The 26,700-nt window shown below is 53.1% G+C and overlaps 6 protein-coding genes across 6 annotated transcripts; 5 read left to right on the forward strand and 1 right to left on the reverse strand.

Moving 5' to 3' along the window:
- Positions 1–332: 332 nt before the first annotated feature.
- BO66DRAFT_431233 (PRCC domain-containing protein) lies at positions 333–1,843 on the forward strand. The gene has a single exon (XM_025650570.1). The coding sequence runs from the start codon at positions 453–455 to the stop codon at positions 1,818–1,820; it is 1,368 nt and encodes a 455-aa protein (XP_025500459.1). The 5' UTR covers positions 333–452; the 3' UTR covers positions 1,821–1,843.
- A 407-nt stretch (positions 1,844–2,250) lies between these two features.
- BO66DRAFT_459365 (AAA family ATPase midasin) lies at positions 2,251–17,125 on the reverse strand. Its single transcript, XM_025652252.1, has 3 exons — positions 15,335–17,125; positions 9,170–15,253; positions 2,251–9,117 (listed from the first exon to the last, which is right to left on the reverse strand). Exons 1-3 carry the CDS (start codon positions 17,117–17,119, stop codon positions 2,314–2,316), a joined length of 14,673 nt encoding a protein of 4,890 aa, XP_025500460.1. The 5' UTR covers positions 17,120–17,125; the 3' UTR covers positions 2,251–2,313.
- A 216-nt stretch (positions 17,126–17,341) lies between these two features.
- Positions 17,342–20,595, forward strand: BO66DRAFT_422779 (chloride channel protein). Its single transcript, XM_025650072.1, has 7 exons — positions 17,342–17,590; positions 17,647–18,167; positions 18,229–18,332; positions 18,385–18,537; positions 18,588–18,702; positions 18,749–18,840; positions 18,891–20,595. The coding sequence occupies exons 1-7, from the start codon at positions 17,439–17,441 to the stop codon at positions 20,361–20,363; spliced, it is 2,610 nt and encodes an 869-aa protein (XP_025500461.1). The 5' UTR covers positions 17,342–17,438; the 3' UTR covers positions 20,364–20,595.
- Positions 20,596–20,856: 261 nt separating this feature from the next.
- BO66DRAFT_381185 (CTD kinase subunit gamma) lies at positions 20,857–22,043 on the forward strand. The gene is made up of 2 exons (XM_025645940.1): positions 20,857–21,124; positions 21,212–22,043. The coding sequence occupies exons 1-2, from the start codon at positions 20,966–20,968 to the stop codon at positions 21,794–21,796; spliced, it is 744 nt and encodes a 247-aa protein (XP_025500462.1). The 5' UTR covers positions 20,857–20,965; the 3' UTR covers positions 21,797–22,043.
- Positions 22,044–22,278: 235 nt separating this feature from the next.
- BO66DRAFT_381188 (uncharacterized protein) lies at positions 22,279–23,770 on the forward strand. Its single transcript, XM_025645941.1, has 2 exons — positions 22,279–23,022; positions 23,085–23,770. Exons 1-2 carry the CDS (start codon positions 22,358–22,360, stop codon positions 23,581–23,583), a joined length of 1,164 nt encoding a protein of 387 aa, XP_025500463.1. The 5' UTR covers positions 22,279–22,357; the 3' UTR covers positions 23,584–23,770.
- A 415-nt stretch (positions 23,771–24,185) lies between these two features.
- BO66DRAFT_394556 (YagE family protein) lies at positions 24,186–26,420 on the forward strand. The gene is made up of 2 exons (XM_025648015.1): positions 24,186–25,851; positions 25,914–26,420. Exons 1-2 carry the CDS (start codon positions 24,324–24,326, stop codon positions 25,988–25,990), a joined length of 1,605 nt encoding a protein of 534 aa, XP_025500464.1. The 5' UTR covers positions 24,186–24,323; the 3' UTR covers positions 25,991–26,420.
- Positions 26,421–26,700: the final 280 nt, after the last annotated feature.

A 26,700-nucleotide genomic window follows, 5' to 3' on the forward strand; every position in this document is an offset into this window, starting at 1 on the left:
AAGAGCAGCATGATGTCACAGGAATTCCTTTCGATGCAACATATAGGACCGCATTTGACTAGGACATCTTGCACAAGCCTCAGTGACTCGAATTATATGCCCGTGGCAGATAGAGTACCAAGCGACAAAAACCACCTGAAGTATACGCGCAAGGCCCGCAGCAATACACTCAAGCTAGAACCACTAACTTACCACGGAGGTCGACACACCGCCCTTATTGCCGCCTGAACCATCAGGCCATCAGGCCCCTAAAGCTACCACCGGCACCTGAACGTTACCAGATCCATCGCCGCGCCTGCAGCCCCAGCCAGCCAGCCAGCCAGCCCAGCCCGCAATCCCGCGCGCATCTCCGAATATTTGTTCCCTCAAAGCAACCAACCACCATTATCACCTTCATTACCACCTCCTCAAACCCCACCACACAGCTCGCATCCACACACCCACAGACCACAATGGCCCTAGTCGCCTACTCCGACTCGGAAGCCTCCGACTCCGAACCCGAAACCACCACCACCACCACGACGAAGAAACCCACATCCACCGCACCAGCACCAGCACCACCCTCCACAACCACCACCACAACCACAACCTCATCAACAACCCCAAACCCCTTCCAAATCGACCGCAGCAACCCCCGCAAAATCCGCGTCGCCCTCCCTGACCTCAAACCCGACCCTAGCACCAGCACCAACGAAGACACCGACGGACCCGCGCGCAAAAAGCCCCGAATCGGTGGCGGTGGCGGCGGCGCATTCGCGGGATTCAATGCGCTCCTCCCCGCGCCCAAGAAACCCGCCGCCACTCCTAAACCGCCCGCGACCGGATCCACGAGGAAGGTATTCAGTCTGAAGACGGGGGCGACGCCGGGGTTCGATCGGCAGGCGGACGCGGAGATGCGGAGTGAGATGGCTTTTGGGCGGTTAGGGGGCGAGGATGGGGATGAGACGATTCCGAAGGCGGGGAGTTTGCGGGGGGGTAAGGATGATATTCTGGGGGAAGGGGAAGGGGAAGGGGGAGGGAAGAACGAGGGTGCGAAGCCACCGCAGGAGGTCAAGTTGAAGGGGAATCCGATGATGTTCAAGCCGTTGTCGGTCGGGCGGGGGACGCAGGGGAAGGGGAAGCGGAAGGCCGCCGGGCCGATTGCTGTAACTGGCAGTGGTGGTGCTTCGGCTGCGGGGCCGTTAAAGAAGGATCTTGGGGGTGGTTCGTCGGCTGGTGCTGGTGCTGCACCACCTGTAGCGGCGGCTGCGCCAGCGCCAGCGCCAGCACCATCCAAACCCAAGATCAGTCTGTTCTCTCTCTCCTCGTCGACGGAGGAGACCGTCACCGCACCAGCAGCGCCAGCAGCGCCAGCAGCCTACAAACCCCTAGTCTACACCAGCACCCAAGAAGCAGCGGCGCCCGCCGGCCCCGAACCTGCCTCCGCTGCCGCTCCCGAACTCACACACCCCTCCTACACTCCATCTTCAACCGTATCAGGAAACACCACCCTCAGCGCCATCGCAGACGACCTCAACCTGACGCGCGCCCAACGGCGCCAGCTCTTCGGCCGGTCCGCCGACCCCTCCGGACCAGCCGCAACCGCAGCAGCCCCGCGGGTCCTCCACTTCAACACCGACCAGGAGTACGCCGCCAACCAGCAGATGGCCCACGAGGACCTCGCGGCCGCGCAGCATAACCCCGTCCGGGCGATCGCGCCGGGCAAGCATACGCTGCAGCAGTTGGTCAGTGCGGCGAGCACGCAGCGGGAGGCGCTGGAGGAGAGTTTCGCGACGGGGCGGAGGAACAAGAAGGAGGCCGGGTCGAAGTATGGCTGGTAGAGGATTATCTATCTTGCTGGGTGGGCTGGGTTGGGTGGTGATTGGGAGATTCTTTTGGCTTTTGGCCGCCGAGGGCCAAGGGCCAAGGGGGAAGTGGGAAGTGGGAGGTTGGAGGTGAAGTCTGATGCTGACGTCCAGGCTGTGTATGTAGTTACCATTTGATTGGTTATTTTCCCAGGGATAGGGATGGACTGCCTTGTAAATCTAATAAGATATGGCAAACGTAATCTATGTGGGAGAATCTGCACCTTAGAGTGTCTTGTAGCAAAGTTGGGCAAAATTGCGCAGCTGCTTTGCGGCATGCTAGAGTGCATGCACGATCTTTTGGTTCATGAAACAAATGATTAATTCTACTCTATGCTGAAGTCTACATTCCGAAGCAGCTATCATGAATGAAAATCTATTTGCTAAACTATGTGCAACCAGTATATACAGTAATGCTAACCCAAAACTTTTGTATCTAACTCTAACGATACACCAACCCGTTGAAACACTAAGAAGAAACATCCACCACCTCGGCGAACCACTGCTTCAGCGCCGTCGCCAGAACCGCGGGGAGCTCGCGCACATCGCGCACCACCAGATAATACGGGAAGGGGAATCCTTCGAGGTAGCGCTTCATCTTCAGCTTCATCTCGCCGCTGCCGCTGTCCAGGTCCGGCTCGAAGCTGGCCTGGGTGAGGTCGAGGATGGAGCTGCCCTTGACCGCGTCGACGATGATGAAGACGATCATGATGCGCTCCTCCTGCGCCTGGCGCACCAGGCGGCTGATGGTCTCGTGGTCCTCGCAGATGCCGTCGGAGATGATCAGCTCGAGCTGCCACAGGTCGGCGTTGCCGCCGCCGGGGGACTGCTTCCAGCGCGCCTCGCGGAACAGCGCGATGGAGTCGGCGATCAGCTTGCGCACGTTAGTGCCCGTCTGCTGGTAGCTAAAGTGCTGGAAGACCTGCGTGCCGGCCTCCGAGGAGAACGGCTTGCCGAACTCGTGCGCCACTCGCACGTGGTCCTCGCTTCCAAAGCCGAGCACGCACAGGTCGCCGGCCTCGAGCATGCTCAGACTCTTCGCCACGAGCGCCAGCGTCTCGAAGGCCAGCTGCCCACTGCCGCTCTCCAGCATGGACTTACTGTCGTCCACCGCCAGCATGATCTGGTAGTTGCGCTTCGAGGGAATCGACCGCCGCATCCAGATCTTGTCCCGCTTGTACTGCGAGGCGATGTACGGGATGATCCGCTTGATGTTGAGCCGCTTGCCGGTGCGGAAGTCACCGCGGAGTTTGGTCGCAAGCGTGGGGGCAAGGATAAGCCGCAGCTGCTCCGTTAGCGATAAGGAGAGATCGGTTGTCGCAGACTCATAGTACGACCAGAGTCGTTGAGCTTCGTCCCGTGGCGTAAGCGGGGGAAGGGTCGAGGATAGGTGGATTGCAGCCAGGTGTGCATCGACCTCATCCAGTTCCTCATCGGCTGCCTCCTGGCCTGCAGTGGCATCTGCCCGCTCCTGGCTTTGAAGGTTTCCAGGGATGAAAGCACCGGCCGTCTGCGACTCAGTGGGGGCGCTTCCCTGGTCGAGCTGCATCTCGTCTTCAAGACGGTGCTCGGGGAGATCCTGGATGTTGTCGTCGGTGATGTCTGGCAGGAGTTCATTGTTCTCGTCCGGCTTGACATCCGATTCGACGCCCTTGTTCTGGTCGAGAGCCTTGGCTTGTTCTTCGTTGGCCTGACCAAGCGCTTGGGTGTCGGCAACATCGTCTTGATCCGCAAGATGTTCGAAGTCGGCATCCGCCATATCAGTATCCTCAGGCAGTCGAGTTTCGGCCTCATCGTCTTCCTGCTTGGAAGCATCCATTATCTCCTTCTGTCGACGATGCCATTGCTCGAGGACGTCGCCCAGTTTCTTGAACGCTTGGAGTTGAGGATCCTCTGGGTTGGAATCGTTGGCGCCGCCTTCATCCTTATGTCTTTGATTCTCATCTCCTTCCTGTGCAGCGCCAGTCTTCTGCTCTTTCTCGTCAGAGGGATCGGTGGAGCCACTCTCCTGCTGCGCGTTACCGGACGAGCCCTTCTCCTGGTTCTGATCTTGCTCGGCTCCAAGGCCACCGTTGACAGCTTCGCTAGGTGCGACCTCCTCGCCAGCAGCCTCGTTCTCATCGCGTTGGGCAAGGAAGTCATCTTCCTGCTTCTCTTCTTCCTCTGCCTCTTCGCCGGCCTCATTTGCCTCATCATTACCTTCAGCCTCGTCCGCATCGCCCAGCTCGTCATCGGGACCAGCTTCCTCAGTCTGATCAATCTCCTGCTCCTCCCCATCCTGTTCCATGGTCTCATCTTCGACGCCGTCTCCCTCCGTTTGCTGCTCTTCTTCCGCAGGAGGGAGGTCATTATCCATCATGTCATCATCAAGGCCGTCGTCTTCCTCAGGCTCCTCATTACCCTTCTCATCTCCATCCAGTTGCATCTCCTCTGGAAGATCGAGCGCCTCTTCTTCCTTGGCATGTGGATCGGTAACATCCATATCTTCACGCCCAACAGCCTCACCCTCCTCATCAGGAGCTTCTTCACCTTCTTCGTCATCTTCTTCCTCTTCCTCCTCTTCACCCTCCTTGTTTTCACCCTTCTCAGCTTCCTGGCCAGGTTGCTGGTCAGGCGCGGCTGTCTGCTCATCATTCTCCGCCGCGCCCTTGCCCTCTTGGGTCTCAGTCTCCTTCTGCTGATCATCGTGCTCGCCATCCCACATCTTCTCATCGACAGCCGAGGCATCGAGATCATCAACATCGCCTACCTCTTCATCAATATCATCCTCTTCGTCTGAGCCGCTTTCATTGTCATCCTCGTCGTCTCCCTCCTTCCTCTCGCCTTCTTCACCTTGCATCTCCTCCTGATCCATGTTGACCGCATCTTCAGAGTTCTCAATCTCTTCATCGGTCTTCTGCTTGTCCTCCTGGGCCAGTTCCGTCAGGTCCTCGTCGTCGGCTACATCCTTGCTGATATCTTCGGCCCCCTCTCCCTCGCCAAGACCGGTGCCACTCTCCAACTGTCCAGACTTGCTTTCCTCCGTGGACGGTTCGGACGGGCTACAGAAGCCTTCCGATGCGATCTGCGTGAACGATTTAGCGAGGATGTAAGACATCTTACATGTCTCTTTGTGCACCGTCAGGTAGCGATCGACCACGTCTCGACAGATATGCGCGAACTTATTCAGAATCGGCAACAGGGTCGCCGTCAAGGCAATGGCAAACGGGAGGCTGGAAGGCGAGCGAGTCTGGAGGTGCTGCAGCTTGTCAAGGACAGACTTGAGGGAAGTCGAGATGTCCTCCATGCGAAGGAGCCTGAGTGCCCGGACGAAGAAGTCGTCACTCCGGGACAGCGCACCAGGGGCGGTGATTTGCGACGGAGCTTCGTTCAGCTTCTGGATACTGACAAGGATCTTGTCAGCGGCTGCGATGAGACTCGAGTCGTATTCTTCAATGGAAACGCCAAGGTCATGGCTCTCAGACTCATATGCGACGGCATTGACCGTCGACCATGGGATGATCTGGCCCAGAACAAAGGACAGGTCAGGGCGCTCCTCGGTCCACGTGGCGAGGTCAAAATTCAGCCTCGTGAAAGCCGTGCAAGCTTCCTCTACGGTGTTCTTGTGCACACGTGAAGCCATTCCCTCAGGCAACTCGGGGAGATGGCTCAGTGTGGTCTTGAGGCGGTCAAACGTGTCTTTCCAAGCCTGTAGGCTCTCAATCACGCCTGTAGAGTTGATGCCCGAAAACTTGGCGTGAAGTCCCACGACAGTGATTGCCAGGCCGATAATAGGAGCCAGCCATGCAACTGCCCTTGTGATATCATCTCTTCCATTCGAGAAACCCGAATGGGCCTTGAAGATAGAGAGGGGATCGGCGGTCCAGAGGTTGGCGACCTTGGAAAGGAGTGAATCAAGCGACTTCAGATTAGACAGTGCGGGAGAGATCGAAGTTCTCTGCTTACGGACGAGGTGCAGAAGGTGCTCCACAGATCCCGAGCTTCTGGATATCTCGACGTTGCTAAGATCCTCAGAGTAGTCGCGCGCCGCTAAGCGGACACGAGGCAGCAGGTCCAGGAAACGGTGGAAATATGAATCTGCCTTCTTAAGTAACTGCGCGTCGGCGATGCCAGCTTCGAAAGCCGGAATGGTGGCAAGGACTTGGGGAACAGATGCCTGTGCCTCCAGCAAACTGGTGTTGACGTTACGTTTCACACCCATTTCGTAGATCCGGTGTAACGTGTCAGCATAGAAACGACGCTTCTGGACCTTGAGATGCTGGACATCATCCTTGTTCTCTTCCGTCAAGGTTTTCGGGGTCTGTGATTTGAACTCCTTGATACTCTCAACGACATATTTGACAAAGCTTTCGAGGTCTTCGGCAACATCGAATTCTTTCGAGATCGAACCATACACCTGCATCATGCTGCTAGCAGTGTTGTCGGGGTTCTTAAATCGAGGTGGTCTATCGATCCAGGCTTTCTCCTCCGTCTGACACATCGCCAGGGCTTCGGGGAAGACGAAGGAAGGAAGAACCAATCGTTGAGGAGCAGCCGTATCCTCGTTGTCCTCTGGCATGTCGTGCTCCAGGATAGGCTGAGCTGGCTGGGCCAAAGCCTCTCTATACTTGCGGACCAACTTGAACAGTTTGACGTGTGACCGTCTAGCACTTTCCCGGAGGGCGACAATGTTGGTATCCTTCCAGCTAGCAAGCTGAATCTGCTCCTTAATATTCTTCTCAAGTGCCTGCCTCTTTTCAGCCAACAATTTAAGCACAGGAGGCTCAAACTGTCTGTAACGCTGGAGGAAATTGTCGAGAGCAGACGTGAGTTGACTCAAGGACGGAAGATCTTCCACATAGAGCAGCAACAAGGACTGAAAGTTCTTAATCAGTCGGAGACGCTCGCTATATTGTCCAACAGTGGTGGAGCGGAAGAACTGCTCCAGGGTTGCGGTAACCTCTTGAATGTGGTCTTTCAGCTCCATTTCACCGGATTCAGCGATCTGGATCGGAGCCCGGACCAAGGCCTCGTAAGTGATGAACCACCATGAGCTGACATCCTTGAGGCATTTGTCGTTCTCCAAGTCCAAGAGTTTCGCCCAGGTGGTCAATTCAAGTCGCCGCCAGCCAATGATAGTGCCTGTGATCTCGTCATACAGGGAGGCTGCTGAGTATTCTCTGCTTGCCACCAACTGCCATTCATACACAAGGCTGTGAAGCTTTTCAACCTTGGTAAGGAATTTAGCGACAGGTTCAGTGTGCTTGAACTGGAGAATTTCTCTGCAGCATTGAATTACGTCTGCGAGAACTGCGTGGTCGGGCCAGGACTTCTGGATTTGAGCAAACCGAGCTTTCGTCGACAGAGTTAGGTCAACAAGCTTCTTAGCTTCGACCATATTCGAATCCACGTAGAAGTTGTAATTCTTCCCCGAGATGACTTCGCCTGATTTCAGAGCATCCTCAAGCAGCAGAAGAACGCCGGAAAGTTGCTCCTTGGGTTGGCCATCAATGGTCAATGAGCCGTTGTCCGATCGTAAGGAGCCCAGTAACAGAGATGATTGCTTGACATAGGCCGACAAGACTTCCGCTTGGTTTTCGGAGTTGAAGAGCTTAGCGTGCAAAGATGCAAGTCGGACGGAAATTGCTTTGGGGTCGACACGGCTGGACACCTTTCCTTCTTCATCTGCATTCTCATCGTACGTTGGGAACAGTTGACGCAACTCGTTCTCGTCGACTTCCTCTGCATCCTCCCAAGATCCCTTGTAATGATACAGTTCGTTCTTACGAGCTTCTTCCTCTTGGTCCTCTCGCAACTTAACTTTCCAGAGAGCATGGAACTGTTCGAACAAACGACGAAGAGTGTCGCGTCCGTTCCGAGTGGATATCAGCCCCTTGTCCGCGTTCTCAGCCACTCTGAGCGCCGATAATTCGTGGAACCATAGATCAGTGTTCAGACTAGATTCAAAGTGAGACTCCTTGTGAATGCTACCAGACATGGGGTGCACGAGGCCCCCAAGGAACGGAGTGGTCTCCCTAATGGCTTTGATGATTTGCGCATCACTGGACTGGCGAGACTTGCTCGAGGAAAGGAACAGACCCAAGTCAAGAAGTTGTAGAAACCGAACGACTAGAGTCGTGATGTCGTCGTAGGAGCGGTAGTTCGTCGTAAGGCGTCTACTGAGCTGGCGAATATTTTCACGAAGAAGACCAACCATCCGCTGTGACTCCGCATCGCTGTCGTCTCCCGCAAATTTGATGTACTCCGGGTGGCGCTCAAGGACTGATCTCACGAGACTAGAGAACTCGCCATGAAGAATATTGAGTTCGGAGGTCTGCGGTCTGGTGACAGAAGAAGGCGGGGGTGCCGCGCCGAGGTTGCGCAGTTCTCCCTGCATGATTTCCTGTCGCAAATTGGACGATTGTCCAGAGAAGCCGACCTCAAATGACGAGATAGCTTTACCTCTTGCCGTTAGCTCCATCGAGCGCTGGGCATGTCTCTTCCTCTGAACAACCAAGCCCAATGAGGGATCAAATGGCTTATCTGGAACAAAAAGCTGCAAGAGAATGACAGCCAACTGAACGATGCCGGCGCCTGTGCTATCCATCTGTTCTGTCATCAGGGACGACAATAGGCGCGGAAGCTGGCTTTGAGCGAAGCTCTTGAAAAAGTGGTTGTCTGGCAGGTTCGAGGCCAAGTTAATGCTCGGCAGCGAGAAGCCCTTGTGTGATCCTTGAGATTCGACACCACGGAGGATAGAAAGAATCTGCTCCAGAGATTTCGGCTCGAAGAAATCTTTGTGAAGCATGACAAGCTCAGTAGTCAACCTTGCCATTGCTTGTCGAAGAAACATGGCCTGATTAATGGCAAGCTCGCCACTCGTAAGGGTCAAGGCCTTGGAAAGTGTTTTCTTCTCCATCTCCAAAGCATTCATCTGGCCCAGGCTTGTGGTTCCAACGTAGGCCAATCTTTCCAACAGCGACAGAGACAAAGTTCCACTGACTGCAGCGCCGAAAGCCGACGAAGGTTCACTTCCCGCGTATAAAGAGAGCCTGTTCAGGATGACAGGGATTTGAGTCTTCAAGCTTGAAGCATCAAGGGGCCTGGCGGGACGTCCAGCAAGTAGCGGCAGAATTGATTGCACGACTTGGTCCTCGACTGTCTGGCCGTTACGTAGTGAGGAGAGATCGTGATATTGACATAACACCTCGAACTCGGTAGAGAAGTAGGGCTTTTGCAATGCATCTGCATCTGGCACGCAAGCTGCGAGGTCCACGACTGTTTGTCGTAGGTCCTGAAATATGTTAGCAATGAAGAGCATAATGAATAATCACAGATGTTCTTACCTGGACTGGGTATCCCTCATGGCCGCTCGAAAGAATGGCTTCCTGAGCTGCAATCAAAGACTTGCGGACCTGGCTCAATTGAGACAAATCAAGATGTGTCTTGGTAGCAATTTGAGTAAACTCAAGAGCAATATTCTCCAACTCCAGAAGAGCACTCAGTTGGTCCTGGGTAGCAGAGGTAGCTGGCCTCCACGACTCCCAGAGTCTCTGCATGCTCAGACCTGTGGTCAATGCCCAGTTCTCATGGAAACGATCAAGAGCTTGGGAAAACGCCAGACCCAGTGGTTTCAAAGGGGCCCACCCGTCAAGCAACGAGGCAGACAATTCTCTTCCAAGCTGAAGGTAAATCTGGAACTCGCCCTGGTCCACCTCGCTCGCGGTAGTCAAATTGTAGATATCGGAGCAGAAATTGATCATTGCACGAAGTGCAGGGACCACTTCGGAAACTTGAAACACGCTTTGATCTAAGCTCTGGATAAAATCGTAGACAGCCTGGCCGCAGTCGGACAAAAAGGCTCCCACTGGCTGAGTTGCATCTTTCATCAAAGAAGGGATGCGGCCAGAGGCGAGAGAGCGTTCCAAGCTGTTCATTTGGCTTGGCTTGAGATGCTTTCCGGATTCGTTGGCCCGCAATAAGCCCTGCCTCAGGCCCTGCAAGCCGAGCTTAGACTCTTGGAGTTGTGCCAGGACCATGAGCCAGCCAAGAGGAACACTTTGGTGCATTATCGACGCAAGAGGTTCGTTCACCAGAGGATGAAGGGGTTGATAAATGCCCTGCGTGGCGACCGAGGCAAAACCAACTGCGAAGTCCGCTTTGATACAGTCAAAAGGTCTGCAAGACGAATTGTCATGTATGACGGAGAGATACCGCTGCAGGGCTGCCAGAAGTGGATCGTCCGCATTGACTGAGGAATAGAACGGGAGGAGCCCCTGTACGCGCTGAAGATATGATACGTCCGCGATCGAGAGATGATCCAAGCACGCTTCATGGAGGAGAGAAACGGACTCATCGCCCTCGAGAGCCGTGGTAACGTCCAGATTCCACAGGGACCGAAGACGGTATAGTGAGGATTGGCAGGTGTAAGCAGGCACAGAGGAGATTGCGAAATTCAAATCTTCCTGCGGCAAGAATGAGATCTCAACACAACGATTCCGCATCGCCCGAGACAGCTCGCCGTGGCGAGGGTCCATAGTCAAGAAGAGCCTGAAATCAGGGTGCGGCTTGATAATTCGAGCATTTCCATCCTCTGTACGTTGTTCGTTCAGGATCAGAGTTCCGTTAGGCTCCGTCAACGAGTTCAATCTGTCGAGGACTGACGGGTTGCAAAGATTCGCATTGTCAAGAACAACCCACTGTCCATTCTGAACTGCCTGCGTCAAGACACCCTCTGTCCACTCAAACCCGACTTTCATTTTGTCCATCTTGTCGGAAATGCCTGATAGGCGCTGAGCCCGGTTGGCATAATCCTGAAGAAGAGGTTGGGGGTAAGATTCATACAGCTTCACAAGCGAAGCAACCACATTATCAAGCGACACGTCCGGGCTCTGTAGAGTCTCATAGAGCTGAAGAGGAATAGACGAAAGGTCCGCAGTGTCTCTCGAGGCATACGCGGAAATAATTTGTCGCTGAAGATACTGCGAGATCTCCAGGAGCAAGGACGAGACTTCCCTCTTGTAATCAATTTGTTCAAACCCACCGACAAGATCCATGGTGTCTGTATCAGCGCTCAGTGCCAATTCAACCAAGCTGGCTCCGTTCAGCGCGGCGAGCTTCCTGATGAGGGTTGTCTTGCCACAACCTGATGATCCCACCAAAATGCTCGGCCAGGATTGCTCGACACACAGCATTAGTGATTCCAGGACCGACAAGTCCCCTGGGAGAATCTGCATTTGGGGATCCGAGGTCTGCTGTAAGACTGAATCACGCCGCATGAAGCCAAGTCCAACCTGCATGTAGCCTGGTGTCAGATTATGGTAATAGCTTTTCGGGGCCGTAAGAGAATCTCCGAAGACCTTCCCAAACAACTGAGACACCACGCTGCGGTCTTCCTCACTTCTGAACCGCTGAGAGATGATAATGTCCAGGAAATGGACGGCAGGTACTTGCAGGTTCCCTCGATCGGCCAACTGAAGCCACCTCTGGATGTCTCGCAAGTTGACCTCCCAGGGGCCACCCAACGCGCCTAGTCTTCGCTCTTGAATAGCTTTGTTAAGCAGTGAGACGAACTCGACGAGCTTGTCAGTCTGGGTGGCGGGACTTCCAGGGAATAGCTTGGCACAGATTCGCCTCAAATCAGTGTCGGTGAAACTATCGGCATATACCACAGTAAATCTGTTGACAAAGGACGCGGGAAGACCTTTCCGGCCACCACCCTGATGATGCGGGTTCTGCGCAGCGAAGAGGACAAAGTCGGGGTGTCTCTTGAATGTTTGATCGAGTTCAGCAACATATACCATCTGACGATGGTCCAAGCAAGCATTCAATCCTTCAAGAACAGACTGAGAAGCCAGATTCATCTCATCGAGAAGAACCCAGTCACCACGTTGCATTGCTTGCAGGAATGGTGCATCACGCCAAGCGAACTGCCCAACATCGCCTCCTTCCACTGGGACATCAGACCCAAAAAGGTCCGTCAGATCTGTTTGCTCAGAAAGATTAATTCGAGTGAGTGGCTTTCCGAGAGCTTTAGCAAGCGCAGTCACTAGCGTCGTCTTTCCAACACCCGGGCTTCCCTCCAGAAGGATAGGCTTTGGGAGCTGCAATCCTCGGGCAATTCTCACTGAGTTGCCGATGGTAGTAGGAGCATCCATAATGAATTCGGGGTCAGGTCTTCCTTGTGCATTGATGGGAAGATTGAAAGGTCCAACACGAAGGGAGGTGCTATCCGTGTCAATAGTCGACTTTTGCAAGTAAATGTTGGAGGCATCAACATCGAAAAGCTCTTGCAGCTTGTCTAGACACAAACGACGATTGCCTTCAAGGTCATTCAAAGCTGTCGCGAGGATTGCTGCAGGATTAGCGCCCAAGGTGTCGACAAACACCATTGCGGCACCCTGCACCACCGCGAACATGGGATCAGAGCTCTGACATCTGTTGACGAACTCGACCCAGCCAAGGAGATCACGGATGGAAAGCGAAGATGTCGTGGAGTTTTGGAATGTCGTTTTGAACCACTTGGCGAACTGCAGCATCGCCTTAGGCAGATGCACCGAGTCTAGCTGAAGCTTCATCCGAAGAATCGGCAGAATGTCCTCGTCTTCAGAAAGCTGGGGAGCCCATATTTCCGTCATACGGTTGCGAAGAGCGGCAGAAAGCTCGCGCTTTCCATAATCACCTCCAGGATTCATGGTAGACAGAAACTGGAAGCCCTCGTGAGCAACCACCATGGAGTCAATCGGGCCCTTTTCGGCAAGAAGAATGGAGCGATGAGGCTCCAGAACACTGTTCAACCTCTCCAAAACAGAATCGTCGGCGAGTGAAATCTCATCGAGAAGGAAGAACTGGCCCGTTTTCATAGCCGTGATCAAACTTCCATCAGACCATTCAAACAAGGCGTTCAACCGAGCGAGGTTCTTTTCGACTCGAAGTCTCAACTCAGGGTCCAGCGCTTGCAGTTGCTCTGCGCTGAGAGCACCAAAAGCCTGTTTCAGATCATCGACAGACGCTGACTGATCATCCTGCGAGAAAATAGTTCGTAGGTCGCTGAGTAGCTGGCTTTCGATTGATGCCCTATTCCTAACGGGTCTTTGAGCACCAATAAGATCACCCGTTTCCAAATTCACATGTGCGTTGATGATATACAGTTGTTTTCTGCAAATCTCGGCAACTGCTTGGCATAGCTGAGTCTTACCACATCCAGTCTCACCTACAAGCAGAATAGGCTCGTTATTCTCGAGAGCGGTGGAGACAAGAACGAACAGTCGGCGCATCGCCTTGGTCCACACAATTCCCGGAGCTAGCTGTGCAAGATTAGGAGCACGCTTCTCCATCTCCGAGGCGCCATAGATGACATCCTCGTCAATCCGGACTCTCATGACCTCCTCGATCACGCTCTTGACTGCAGCCCTCTCCTGAGGATTGCGCACTCGCTCTGCCAGCAGCATGAAACCATTGATCGCCAATTGATCGCGATCATCAGCACGACGAAGCGCCCATCTAAAAAGATCACGCAAGGTTGCAAAACTGTTTTTCTGTTCGAATAGTCGATTGGCCTGGCGCAATAAGGAGAGTTTGCGGTAAACCGACACTATCCGAGTACAGAACGAAGGAGCAATCTGTGAGCGCTCCTTCAAGATATATTCCAGTTCGCTTTCAGGGATGTCGTCGAAATGAAGCTCCAAGAATCTATTCCGGAAGGCACGAGACAACACCTTTCGGCCACCGTAGAGACCGGCGGGATTCTGTGTGGCGAACAACATGAAGTTGGGATGCGGACGCACCACTTCTTGAGTTTCTGGGATGAAGAGCTCACGGTTATCATCCAACAGACGATTCAATGCTTCGAGGACGTCAGAAGGTGCCAGGTTCAATTCATCGAGAACTATCCAGTAACCGTTTCTCAGGGCCTCTACCAAAACACCTTCTTGGTAGCGGAGGGTTCCATCGTCGCTGGAGACGTAAGTTCCCAAATACTCTTGAAGATCAGTGTGCTCGTGATTGTTGATGCGTACGAATTGGTTCCCCGAGACCTTGGCAAGGAACTCGATCATACTAGTCTTACCAGCAGACGTCGGACCCTGCAGCAAAACGGGAAAGCGGCGCGTGGAGCTTGCTCGGACCAAATTCTTCAGGTTCTTCTCGATGAATGGTGTGATGATATAGTGCGGTTGTTCTTCGGGTTGCAGATGACCCCGACGCATCCAGTAATGCTTGAATTGCACGTAGTCATTTCCGTCGTTTGGTGGTTTGGGTGTCTGGCCCAGGAGTGCTCTGGAATTCTTGACGTTGCTGAAGATGTGCTTCTCGAGCAAAGGTGCTAACAAACGCTCCGACTCTTGACTGAGAACGGTAAGGAAACTCATAGAGAATCCCTCGTAGATTGCTCGACGCAAGCCGTAGATATGTGCATGATCGGCTACGTAGACGAGCGCTCTGACGAGTGTTCTGATGCTGAAGTGTGGACGCTGTCCAGCACCATCAGTGAGCTTGTTCTCCGTATTAAGCTTCTTAGCTTCCATGTAGAGCTGTCCAAGATCCGGGACTGCCCTCGCATCAGTCAACGCCAAATCGCCAAGGTACTTCTGAATCAGAGAGAGCAGGTCGTCCAGGTCGCTATCCGGTGATTGCACATAGAATTCCGTGAACCTTGATCGCAGACCAGGGGGTAGGTCCTTTTTGCCTGCATCAGTCGCGGGATTCATGGCACCAAAGATACGGAAATCAGGGTGACCAAAGACGCGCTCCACATCACCTGCTTCGGAGAGCAAGACGGACGGTGAACCTTCGCTACCATGGTGGAGAAGACTGGCGATGTTCTCGAGAGTATCTGGTGAAGCAAGGTTGACCTCATCAAGAAGAACCCACTCCCCATTACGCAGCGCTCGGACAATCTTTCCTTGAACGAAGGCAAAGGCAAACTTTGCATCTCCTTGAGATACCTGCGACTCGAAATCATTGAGCTGCGCTGCGAATCTGTCCCATCTCTGCCGCAAGAGTTGGTATTTAGGTGAATCCAACTTTCTCTTCTTCGCGGGTTGTTCCTCGGCACCTTGAGAGCCCTGATCTGACTTGAATACTCCATCAGCCAATCGGACTGCTTCATGCCAAAGGTGTACTAGGCGAGCCCAGTTCCCTGCAGTGACACTCTTGGCGACAGAATGGAGAAACTTTTGGTTCTTCTTTGCCGAGAATGTCAATTCAAAGAGAGAGACAAACTCATCATGCATCGGTACGGCCATTGTGCGAATGTTGACTGGCTTGAAGCCACCAAGCAAATCAGTGCTTTCACTCTGCTGGGACAAGTTGACCACTGTGAGCTTCTGTCGCATCAGCGTAGCAAGCTGTTGAATGACAGTGGTTTTACCAATACCCGTCTCTCCGACGAGAAGGACAGGCTCGGCCATTTGCACAGAAGCGGCAACTTGCTCCATCAAACCCAAAGCAGCTCTCGTTGACGCAAAGCGAGACGAGGAGGTAGCAGCTTTCGAGAGAGATCCGGCCGGGACTTTTATCTTGCGACATGTTTCTCTTCCAAGCGTGAGGCTATTGCCTTGGTCAGAATAAGTAGGCGTTCTCTCGTGCATACAGAAGCGTGCCCGCTGCGGTGAAATTTGCAGGGCTTCAGCAACAACCAAGGAAAGGGAATCCGCCAGGGTCTTTTCGGGGATATATTTCAAAAACACATCCACGACGTCAAGGAATATTTCATCCTCAGCACCCTCTGGCGTCGCTTCGTAGCCGGTTTTCGCCCCCAAGCGCTGAAGCCGCCTGTGCATTCGGCTACAGAGCTTGATTAGATCACGAAGACCAGGAGTTCGTCCCTGAGAACTCTTGATAGCCAGGCTTCCGTGGAAAGAGGCACAAAGTCTCTGGTAGACGTCCATGATAGTGGCCACCCGAGATTCTAGGAGAGAATATTTCTGCGTGATGACTTCTCGAATTTCGTCGATCGCGAGAGAGTCAATCTGCACACGCTGCCACAACCTGCTTCCTAGGATGTTGGTGCTCGGGGCAATTTCTTCACCCGCAATGTTGTATGAAGACTTCATGGTCGCGATGATCTTGAATCCTTCTGCGCATTTGATTCTTTCCTTCCTGCTAGCTATGGTCAACTCTCCCCGCTCGATGATAGGAAGAATAAGGCCAATAACTTCGGAAGGCGCGCGATCTAAATCTTCGATCAGGATCCAACGGCCCTCCCTTGCCGCCTTGGTCAAAACACCGGGTTGCCAGGCGAAAGAGCCTGTAGCTGGTGAGGTCGAATACATTCCCAGAAGACTCTTTGCATCGGTCTGTTCATTCAAGTGTAGCGTGACCATCGTCTCCGCCTGGCCCATGGTTGCGGCGACATCGTTGATTAATGTCGTTTTCCCCGAGTTCGGTAAACCAACCAGCAACATAGGCCTAGCGGATATTAGTGCTGTTGCGATTTTCCGCAAGTTTCCAACGGCGGTCGGCGTTTTCACAATCGAGGACGGTTGAGAAGGAGTATTATTTTGTCGTGGGACCAACACTCCGCAGATTTCGGCGGTTCTAGAAGTGAAATATTCTCGAAGCTTCTCAATCTGCGAAAGAGTATCGGGGGTAGACCGGTTCGACCTGGCGAGCTGAACCTGCTTCTCCAATGTGTTCCACCGACGTTCTTCCCACAAGCCAAGACACCGGTGGTCGATTGTGGTCCCCTCCCATTCGCCCTCGACGATATCGTCTGCAAAATGAGTTTTGATCAATTCCTCCAGAGCAGCATCCGCTGCTCGCATGTATAGGGCGAAGCATCGTATGGAGAGGTATCTAACGGATCGGTCGCGGTGTTGGAATAGCGATTGAAGCTGAGAGGGCGATACAGCCTTTGAGAAGACTTCTGGGTCGTAGGAAAGAAGCCTAAAGATCGCTAACAAGAGGCTCCGGATGGTGGCATCGTTTATTTGTGAAAGGGTTTGCTCATCACACGCAGCCAAAGCCGATAGAGGTCCAGCCCGAGCAATGGCATATTGGCTTGCAAAAGGTCGGAGGTTTGGCGCAAACGGTAGTACTCGAGAGAATGCGGAAAGGATATCGATTTGATCTAGCTGAGAGTCGGATAAGAGCCACCGCGCTGCCAAATCCACAAAGATCGGTTCGTACAGGCAAAAGAAGCCTTCTGTACATCCGGGCCTCAATGCGCCAACCGCAAGCGCATTCAGGTATTGGGTCCCAGAAGCTGTGTGAATGAGTTCCGCAATCTCATTCGGAAGCTTCGCAAATAGGCGGGACTCATCAAGAGTCCCCTCGTAGGCAGGTCTAGCGTCCATGCTGAGCCCTACCGCCAAAGGAACTCTGGTTATGGGATTCAATTAGAGAGGAGGAGGATACAAACTTCGTCGGATTGCAGCACTTTTTTTTTCTCGCGATCATTTTCTGCCGCGGGATTTCCGCCTTGGCCCCACTCTGACGGCTCTTACCGCCCTCGCCCCAGCCACGGAGGTGAGATCAGAAGTCCGACAATAGAAACACTTATCGGGAACTAATCGGAGCACGGATATCGCAGGGGAAATCGCCAACCTTACAGCATGGCTCGTTGCAATGCGAACTGAGATCGCAGCTACAATACTTTAGACTTTATGAATCGCAATGTCTTTACCACATGCTGGGTCAGTTATAGAGGCTCAGGCATCTCCTTCGCAGTCATATAGCGATGATCCAAGCCCTCAGAGCGAACCGCCGAATAGCGACACCTACCCACAGAGCTCCCGTGCTTCTTTAAGCGGAGGCTTACGCGAACCGTAAGTCCTAGAAACTATCTGCTCCGCTGATTTGAGCTAATATCATGACCATGTAGAATATCCTTCAAACGAAAACAGAAACAGCGATCCAGGTTCAGCCTCTCGCGCCTTTTCCCTAGTGAATCGACAAGAGACACCGGCTTCGGCTCTCCGAATCGCGACAGACAGCCCCCAAACGGCCACTCACTATCGTCGCGCGACGTTTCGAACAGCAACGGAAATGTGAACCACAAGGATTCGGGCTTTCTGGATTGGTATGTGGAGGGGCCAGGTAGACGGGTAGGATATGACGACCTTACGGCGATCGATTGGATTTTTGAATACACAAAAGAGCGACAAAGAAAACGACTACTCTACGCAAATGGACAGGGACTTGTTGGATATGCGCGCAAAATACTGGATGCAAGCAATGTTTGGATTGTGTTGATCGCGACGGGAATTCTGGTTGGCATCATCGCCGCCTGCATCGATGTCTCAAGTGACTGGCTAGCCGATCTCAAAACTGGCTATTGTAGGAACGGGGCAGGAGGAGGTAGGTTCTATCTGAACCGGAGCTTCTGCTGCTGGGGGCATGATGGTGAGTCGGTTCTATTCGGTAGACGCTCAAACCAATGAGACTAACGTGGCTTGCTGGCCAGACATTAATAATTGTTTGGATTGGACGCCTTGGAGAAAAGCCCTAGGAGTCAGTTCACGCGGTGGCGGCTATGCCGTTGAATATGTTTTTTATATTCTCTACTCTGTACTGACCCTTGTTGCTAGACCTTGCGGTGAGATGCTAACGCAAGTCACAGATGTTCTTCGCCGTCTGCGCATGTGTCCTAGTCAGGACATACGCCATATATGCTAAGCACAGTGGTATCCCCGAGATCAAGACCGTTCTTGGCGGTTTTGTCATTAGACACTTCATGGGGCCTTGGACCCTCGCTATCAAATCTTTAGGCTTGGTAGGTATATATTGAACCTACAATCTAGAACCCTTGCTGATTTAGAGCAGTGCTTGGCTGTCGCATCTGGTATGTGGCTTGGCAAAGAGGGACCTCTTGTCCATGTCGCGTGTTGCTGTGCGAGTTTGATAATGAAGCCATTTCATAGTCTCAACCACAACGAAGGTACTTACATCATGAGACCATTAGTCAATATATGCTAATCGTGTAGCGCGGAAACGAGAGGTCCTTTCCGCTGCCGCCGCTGCCGGGATTTCTGTGGCCTTCGGAGCGCCCATCGGAGGTGTTCTATTTAGCTTGGAGGTGGGTCAACAATTCTCTGGTAAGGAGCCGGGCTAACTTTGACTGGATAGCAACTAAGCTATTACTTTCCCGACAAGACTATGTGGCAGAGCTTCGTATGTGCCATGGTTGCCTCTGTGACCTTGCATGCGCTCGACCCATTCCGCACCGGCAATATAGTTCTCTACCAAGTCAAGTACACGCATGGGTGGCACCGCTTTGAAATTATCCCATTCGTCATACTTGGTATCGTCGGAGGTCTTTATGGAGCCTTTTTCATCCGACTGAACATGAAGGTAGCCAATTGGCGGCGTTCCCTACGTGTCCCCCGACCGATTCTGGAGGTATCCGCTGTAGCTCTTCTGAGCTCATTGATCAACTTTCCAAATCTTTTCATGAAAGCTCAGAACTCGGAGCTCGTGCATTCTCTATTTGCGGAATGTAGCACCGGGACTGAAGATCCGTTCGGCTTCTGTAAGGTCGGTGCGGTATCGGCTAGTACGGTTGCTCTTCTGCTGGGAGCTGCTATTCTTGGCTTTTTCCTCGCATCGATTACCTTTGGGTTGGACATCCCTGCTGGCATAATCCTTCCCTCGATTGCCATTGGCGCTCTCTATGGTCGGGCTCTCGGCATCGTCTTTCGGATGTGGCAGCAAGCTTTCCCTAAGTTCTTCCTGTTTGGCAGTTGCGAGCCGGATGTACAGTGCGTGACTCCAGGGATATATGCTATCATTGGAGCAGCTTCAGCCCTCGGCGGCGCCACCAGAATGACCGTGTCGATTGTGGTCATCATGTTCGAACTCACAGGTGCTCTAACCTACGTCATTCCCATCATGATTGCAGTCATGCTGTCCAAATGGTGTGGTGATATCTTCGGGAAGCGTGGTATCTACGAGTCTTGGATTCAACTCAAGGAATATCCGTTCCTTGATCATCGCGATGACACCGCTCCACCCGATGTGTCTGCTCAAAAAGTAATGACGTCCATTGATGACCTGACAGTCATCACTGCCGTTGGGCATACGATCGACACCCTCCGCAATCTTCTCCTGACCACGTCCTACCGTGGATATCCGGTTGTTACAGACATGTCGAATCCCGTTCTTCTGGGCTACATCTCACGCAACGAGCTTTCCTACGCGCTGAAGTACGCAGCGTCACCTTCCGATACTGAATTATCCAGCACGGCGCAGGTGTTCTTTACGCACCAACCATTCGCAGACCCAAGCGAGACCCTGGATCTGAGGCCGTGGATGGACCAAACGCCGATCACGCTCAACAGCAACACCACCTTTCTCATTGTTCTACGAATGTTCCAACGACTCGGTCTGCGGTACGTTCTATTTGCCGACAGGGGTGTCCTGCAGGGCCTGCTCACCAAGAAGGATGTTTGGTCGATAGTCAGCGGGTCAAGCTCCCACAAGGACGAAACCCTACTTGAGCGAACTTTCGCTCAGCCAAGTGCCGCGGAGGAAGTTGGCTTACTTGGTGATGATGACGGCACAAGTCTTGCCAGCTCCATTGAGCGGCGGCAATCTCTGTAAAATGACGCAGGAAAACACCGGGCGCAATGATTTACATGATATGTGACTTCGCTTTATGGACGGAGCCAGGCTTAAGTATCCATCTATTTTTTGAATACTTCTCTGCACATGTTGCTGTAATCTTAGACTTTTTCATGATTGGTGTGGTCCTCTGCCTCGCCTGCCGCTTAGAGGCATTCACTAACTCTAGTGAACATGCTTTGCCTCTAAGGCTCAAGATTTTATACCCCAGATGCACTAAATCTTCCAATACTACTAAAAAATTGGTTTATTCCAGGATTCCTGTATCTTCACAGTCAGATCAATCCTCCAGTCACTTATGAGCCACCTGTTGAACTCCAGAAACGGGTGATATATATAGTTCAGTAGGACCCAAAAGCGGTGTGAAAAAGGGCAGCATTGACGGGGCGGTGGCAAGCGGCAGATGCCGAACATCGTCCCCGCTCACCACCCGCGTTATCAATTAATCTGGCGTCCAAGCTTGAATTTACGTGCTTCATACACGAGCCAACCCGAGCAACAAACTCCCTTTCTTCCATCTTCAATCTCCCACAACCACCACTCCCGGTCAGAGGTATCTGGGCCTCCACCCATCCGCAACCATGATGGTCGATCCCTTCGAAGTGCGGATGCGCTTCACGGCGCAGCTGCAACACCTCAATGCCTCGGTCACCTCCTCCCAGAAAGCCGCGCACTATGCGCTCAAGTACCGCGACATGGATGAGGATCTTCACTCGTGCATTCTCGAACAATTAGAGCGAGTACGTCAGGCCTTGCGCCCCCGCGCCTCACTCTTTTCGTCTGCTCTGTCTGCCACACAAAATCTGACTCTTTTCGCAAACATCTAGAACAACATGAACAACCGAGCAAACATCATGTATTTTGTCGAGCATTTCTGCGAGATGGCCACGCGGGAAGACCATGCGCCCTATGTCCGCATGATCCAGCGCGACATCATCCGGATTGTCGACGCCGTCGCGCCGCCCGACGGCTCCGGGGCCGCGAACGTCAAGCACGTCCGCCGCGTCCTGAACGGGCTGCAGACCAAGGAGATCCTCTCCGCGGCGACGGTGGCGGAGATCGATGCCTTCCTGAAGGAGCGCGAGACGCACCCGGCCCATTTGGATCTGGAGGGGGAGGAGGAAGGAGGCGCGGAGGGTGATGATGCGGCGACGGCGGCAGGGGCGGCGCGGGCCAAGGGTGCGACGCCGCGGGGCTCGCGCGGCAGGGTGGACAAGCGGCAGATCGAGCAGCGCATTGAGGAGGACCGCGAGCGCAACAAGCGGCTGCGGGAGAGTATGTGGACGGTCAGCGGGGATGATGGCGACGAGCACGGCCGGTTCTGGGATGAGGCGAGTGATATCGGCGAGGATGACTTTCTGGCTGCGAAGGAGGAGCTGTTGGAGCGGAAGCAGATGGTGGGTGCTCGGTGAAGATTTGCCCAGCTGCGTTGTCTTGTGGTTCTCGTTGCGAGGGTGGTCTGCTTGGGTTTTCATGGTCAAGAGGGAGTTTTTGGGGGAGTTTCTGATGCGCATACTACTGATACTATACACATACACAGCATGGTTTGGCGTTCTCGATGGTGTGCATGTTCTGTGGAATTGTCTCACGAGTTTCACAGCTCATGCATTGCAAGGTTCACAGTTGTCCAGGATACCCGAAAAGTGAATATTATATCAGCTTCAAATGAAATTTGACATATCGAAAACAACTGGAAACTATTTGATCTATGTGTAGTTCCTGTTGTAATTATCCTTGCTTATACTCGTTGATATACTCGCCCGTACAGTAAACCAGAAGCGGGACCCACATTTACAGTACTTCTCGATCCACTTTCGCCCCGGATAAACACAGTCGCCGCTACAATTTTCGAATGCTTCTTTTTACGCTCCGGAAAAGAGGGTTTGCGCAACACGCAATAACATTTCTCCATGCAAAACAACTGGGAGAGAAGGTCCGGGGAAATTTTCTTTTTTCTTTATCTCAACCTTTAAATGTTTGCGCAGTTTATGACCGCAGCAAAGGGGCTATTCAATCGATCGACGGACTCCAACGGAAAAAGCACACTTCCCAAAAATTTCGCCCCGGACAGCGTTACTAGCGCCGCCGTTATTACGCCGAAGAAGATGGTCACAGCCACTAGACGGCGGAAATTTACCGCCGAGCAGTCCGCGGAGCCTGAAGTTGGGGCAAGCTCGATTGAAAAAACGGCGATCAACGGAAAGCGCAAATCCGAGCCAAACACCACCACCTCCTACAAGACGCAGAATAACGGCAAACGGCGAAAGCGGGGCAGCAGCAGCCTAGAGGACGTGCAGGAATTGGAGGACGACGAGATGGCTACGACGACGACAGCGACGACGACTACTAGCAATAAGAAGGCGAAGATGGTGGAGGAGGATAGTGATAGTGAGGTTCAGGAGGAGACGCCAGTTGCTGTTGCTGCTCCCCCGGCCGCCAAAAAGAAGCATTTCCGATTCGATAGCGAAGAGCCGGAAGTGCCTGAGATGGAGGAGGAAGTTGCGGAGACGCCGCAGGGCGTGGATGCGGATGAGGAGGAGGATAGCAGTGATGACGAGGCTCCTGAGGCTGTTGATAACTCCGCGCAACTGTCCAAGATTCGGATGGAGGCGAAGAGACAGGAGAGGGCTAAGCAAATGTTCGTATCTTCTTTCGTGTGTTCTCGATGACACTTGGAACTCATCACTGACTATGGCACAGAGAGGAGCAATTGAAACGAGACAAGAGAAAACAACTCGACGATCTGCGCAAGCTCCAGGCGAAGTCGGCCAACAAGAAACGAGAGGCCGAGGATCAGCTATCAGAAAGCACCGAGACCCTTCAGGGTACCACGACAGAAAGTGCCCGGAGGTCTGCGCTCCCCGCTCTCCTCCCGGACGATATCCTGAATGCCGCCCCCGACGTTCGCCCACCGACCCCTCCCGCCGAAGAGATGGAGATTGTGCAACCCAAGCCCACCAAATTGAGGTTCCTGGACAAGAAGGAGAAGGCCCCGAAGGATTTGCAGATGGGCGACGTCACGATCCGTGTGCTGGATGGAGATGTATCACGGAAGAAGTCGAAGACTGCACTTCCACCCAAGTCCTCGAAGAGCAGCCAGAACGCGAGACAAGCCTGGTTGAGTGCCTCTCGCAGTACGGCCAAGGTCAACGGGATAAGAAGAACGGCTGGCGGTTCCTCGGGGTTTGTGCGCAAATAGCAGGTCTTTGGCGCGCTTAACTCCGTCTCGTAGTAGGGATTTTTTAATGAAATCAAAAGTATATCCTGTATCTATTTTCTGTCTACATGTTGGCTTGAGCTCGGGTCGCCAGCGATGACTTCCGGGCGCTTTATGTTTCTTCGCATAGTCCATATTGAGTCGAGGCTTTCGGATCTTCATGCAAGACAGAGTCTACGGAGGGTTTGAATGATGCCACATAAGAAATGCTCAATCATCCACGATATGCGCAGTCCCGATCTGCAGGTCAAGCTCGACGAAGCTGCCCGAACCCCACCTCGTAATGTATGCTTTCTTTTTCTTTTCTTTTCTTTTCTTTTCGCTTCATTGCAGGGTATAATTGCTTTTGACAAGACGCGAACATATGACCGTTGACTGCAGACCTCCAATTACTAGTCTTTTTACTCAAGAATCGACAGGACTGCGTTGGCGAAGCGAGGTGTCGAAGCTGAGGGGAAGAAATGGCAGTGCTGGGCGGGCGCACGTGCGGAGCAGGAGGAAGGAAAGGCAAAGAAAGGAAAGGAGGAAGCTTGCCCGGTGGACTTCCAGTTGGAGCTAAGTTACTGCCATCCCATCCCGTCCTCAGACTTCATTTTCTCTTTTCTTTCCCTTCACAACGGCCTCCCCACCATCCTCGGTGACGTGCCTGCCCCCCGATTGTTGCTCAATTCAACAGAATCTGCTCTGTGCAGCATTCTGAATTTCCTCCTCAATTACCCACCATGGTTTCCATCACAGAGTCTTCCCCCCTCCTCCCCCAACATCAGCCGCCTTCCTCCACCAATACGTCACCGCGAGGAAACCGAGCCTCTCGAACGGTGACATTCAACCCATTGGCCACTGTCAGCACATATCACGATACTACCGCCGCAGACCCGACCTTCAGACCGCTTCATTCTGGTTCTTACCCTGCATCCAATTCTCAGAGCGCTGGCCCACCCCGACCGACCGGCTTGTCCGCCTTAAATAGCAAGCTCCGCCGCCGCAATAGCCATGGAGCACCTTACAGCACCGCCGGTGCCCCGTTCGCGACAGCCCCCAAGGTCGGACCGCAGCGAACGACAAAGAATGCACAGAAGCTTAAATTACTGCCCGATCCCGTGACCGAAGAAGAACTCGCCGACGGCGACTTTCCATCCGATGTCTACTCGCAGATCGCCCGCATCAAAGAACCGACCGCCCGCAGTCACGCTGCAAGTCTGGGAAAGGCGGATCGAGAGCGACTGCCCCGCGTCACAGCCTACTGCACGGCCAATTCGTATCGTCTGGAGGGGGTGGTGCGGTTTCTCAAGTCCCGCGCAAAGACCCGCGGAGCCAACCCGAAGCTCTACGATGAGTGCGTATACTCGCCATATGACTACGACTATGAAGCAAAGCAGCGAGGCACATGGAATCTTCCCAGCAACGGGTTGCATTCGCCGCAATCCCAACCCCCGATACGTCCTGCCGGAGAACGCCGGTACTCAGATAGTGTTGTGGAAGTGCAAGACAACACCAACACCCGGCGGGAAGATCTCATCGACCTGAGAGATTCGGAATCGCACCATCAACATGATGACCATGAGAGCGCCGTGGTCGATTCCACCGCATCGGCATCCCAAATAGAAGCTGCCCCTGACTTCGACACCAAAGTCCACACCCCGGAGGTGTTCCTCTTCGACTACGGCACCGTGGTTATTTGGGGCATGTCGCCCGCGCACGAGTCACGATTTTTATCCGATATCTCCAAATTCGCAACCTCCATTCTGAGTCCCGAAGACACGCAGGTCGAGAACTTCAACTTCTATTATGCGCGCGAATACCAAGCCCGGATCTACAACGATTTCATCTCCCTCCGTGACCCGCGGAATTACATGATCAAGCTCGCCATCTCCCATGCTCTCGCCCAGTCCGTCAAGACATCCCTGTTCGAAGATCTCGTCTCCGAGACGATCTCCAACACCGCACCACTCCCGGCCCAGATCGCCCAGACCGGCAGCGTGAATCTCACTCGGCGCCAGATCAACATGCAGGTCGGAGAGCTCTTCATCCTGCGAATCAACATCCACCTTCAAGGCTCCGTCCTCGACAGTCCGGAACTGATGTGGGCAGAGCCCCAACTGGAGCCTGTGTACCAGGCCGTACGGAGTTACCTTGAGATGGACCAGCGAGTGAGTCTCTTGACGGAGCGGTTAGACGTCATTGCGGATCTGCTTGCCGTTCTGAAGGATCAATTAACTCACCGCCATGGTGAGTATCTCGAATGGATCGGTACGTCTCCCTCTCTTGGTTCTGCGGCTGTATACCTCTCTAACTCAATTCCTTTTTTCCAGTTATCGTTCTCATCGCCGCCGAAATCCTCGTCGCGGCCATTAATATTCTAGTCGACCTCTACGCCGGCGTGGAATAAAGCGTGTTTTCTGTTTTTCTAATCTTCCTCCGGCGTCAGGAACAGGGCTTCCTTTTTTTCTACTGGGAGATCTTCATTGTTTCAATAACCAAGATTTTCCTGATTGCTTATTGCTTCGCTCTCATCTCATTGGGATCCCGAGGGACTTCATGACCGGCATTTTTTTAACCGTTCCAGGCGGACTTTTTCTTTATTGGTGTGTCTTGCTTCAGGCGCTACAGGGGTTTCGCGAAGAGGGGGGATACGATTTGGGACATGTGTTGTAATCCTGATTTCTTTGAGCTTGTTCTTCCTTACTACGGGGAGGGGAGTCAGTCAAAGTTCTTGCATCATATCGGAAATTATGTTTTCTATGCATAGCCCGGGGCCTTTAACTAGCGTTCCTTGCTTTAGCTGTGTTTTGTGTGTTGTGTCTATTGTTTGCGAAAATCAAAGTGAATTGATTGACCCTTGTTGTCTAGTAGAATGTTGGTGAGTCGGGATGGTGACTGTACCCTGTATTGTGTGTTGTTGTTCTTGTGGGGATGGGATGGGCCCACTGTTGGAGTTGATGTTGTGCTCAGCTCACTGCACCACAATAATGAGTGCCTTCTAGTTTGGAGGTGTAGTAGGTAGGGTGGAGGCCTCTCGCCCGCGGGCATTGAGTATAGTGTAGTAGAGTGTAATGTAGTGTAACTTATCTGGAGCTATTCCCAGCAGCACAAAAACTC

This window comes from Aspergillus aculeatinus (genome assembly GCF_003184765.1).
Source record: "Aspergillus aculeatinus CBS 121060 unplaced genomic scaffold BO66scaffold_49, whole genome shotgun sequence".
Classification (NCBI taxonomy): Eukaryota; Fungi; Ascomycota; class Eurotiomycetes; order Eurotiales; family Aspergillaceae; genus Aspergillus; species Aspergillus aculeatinus.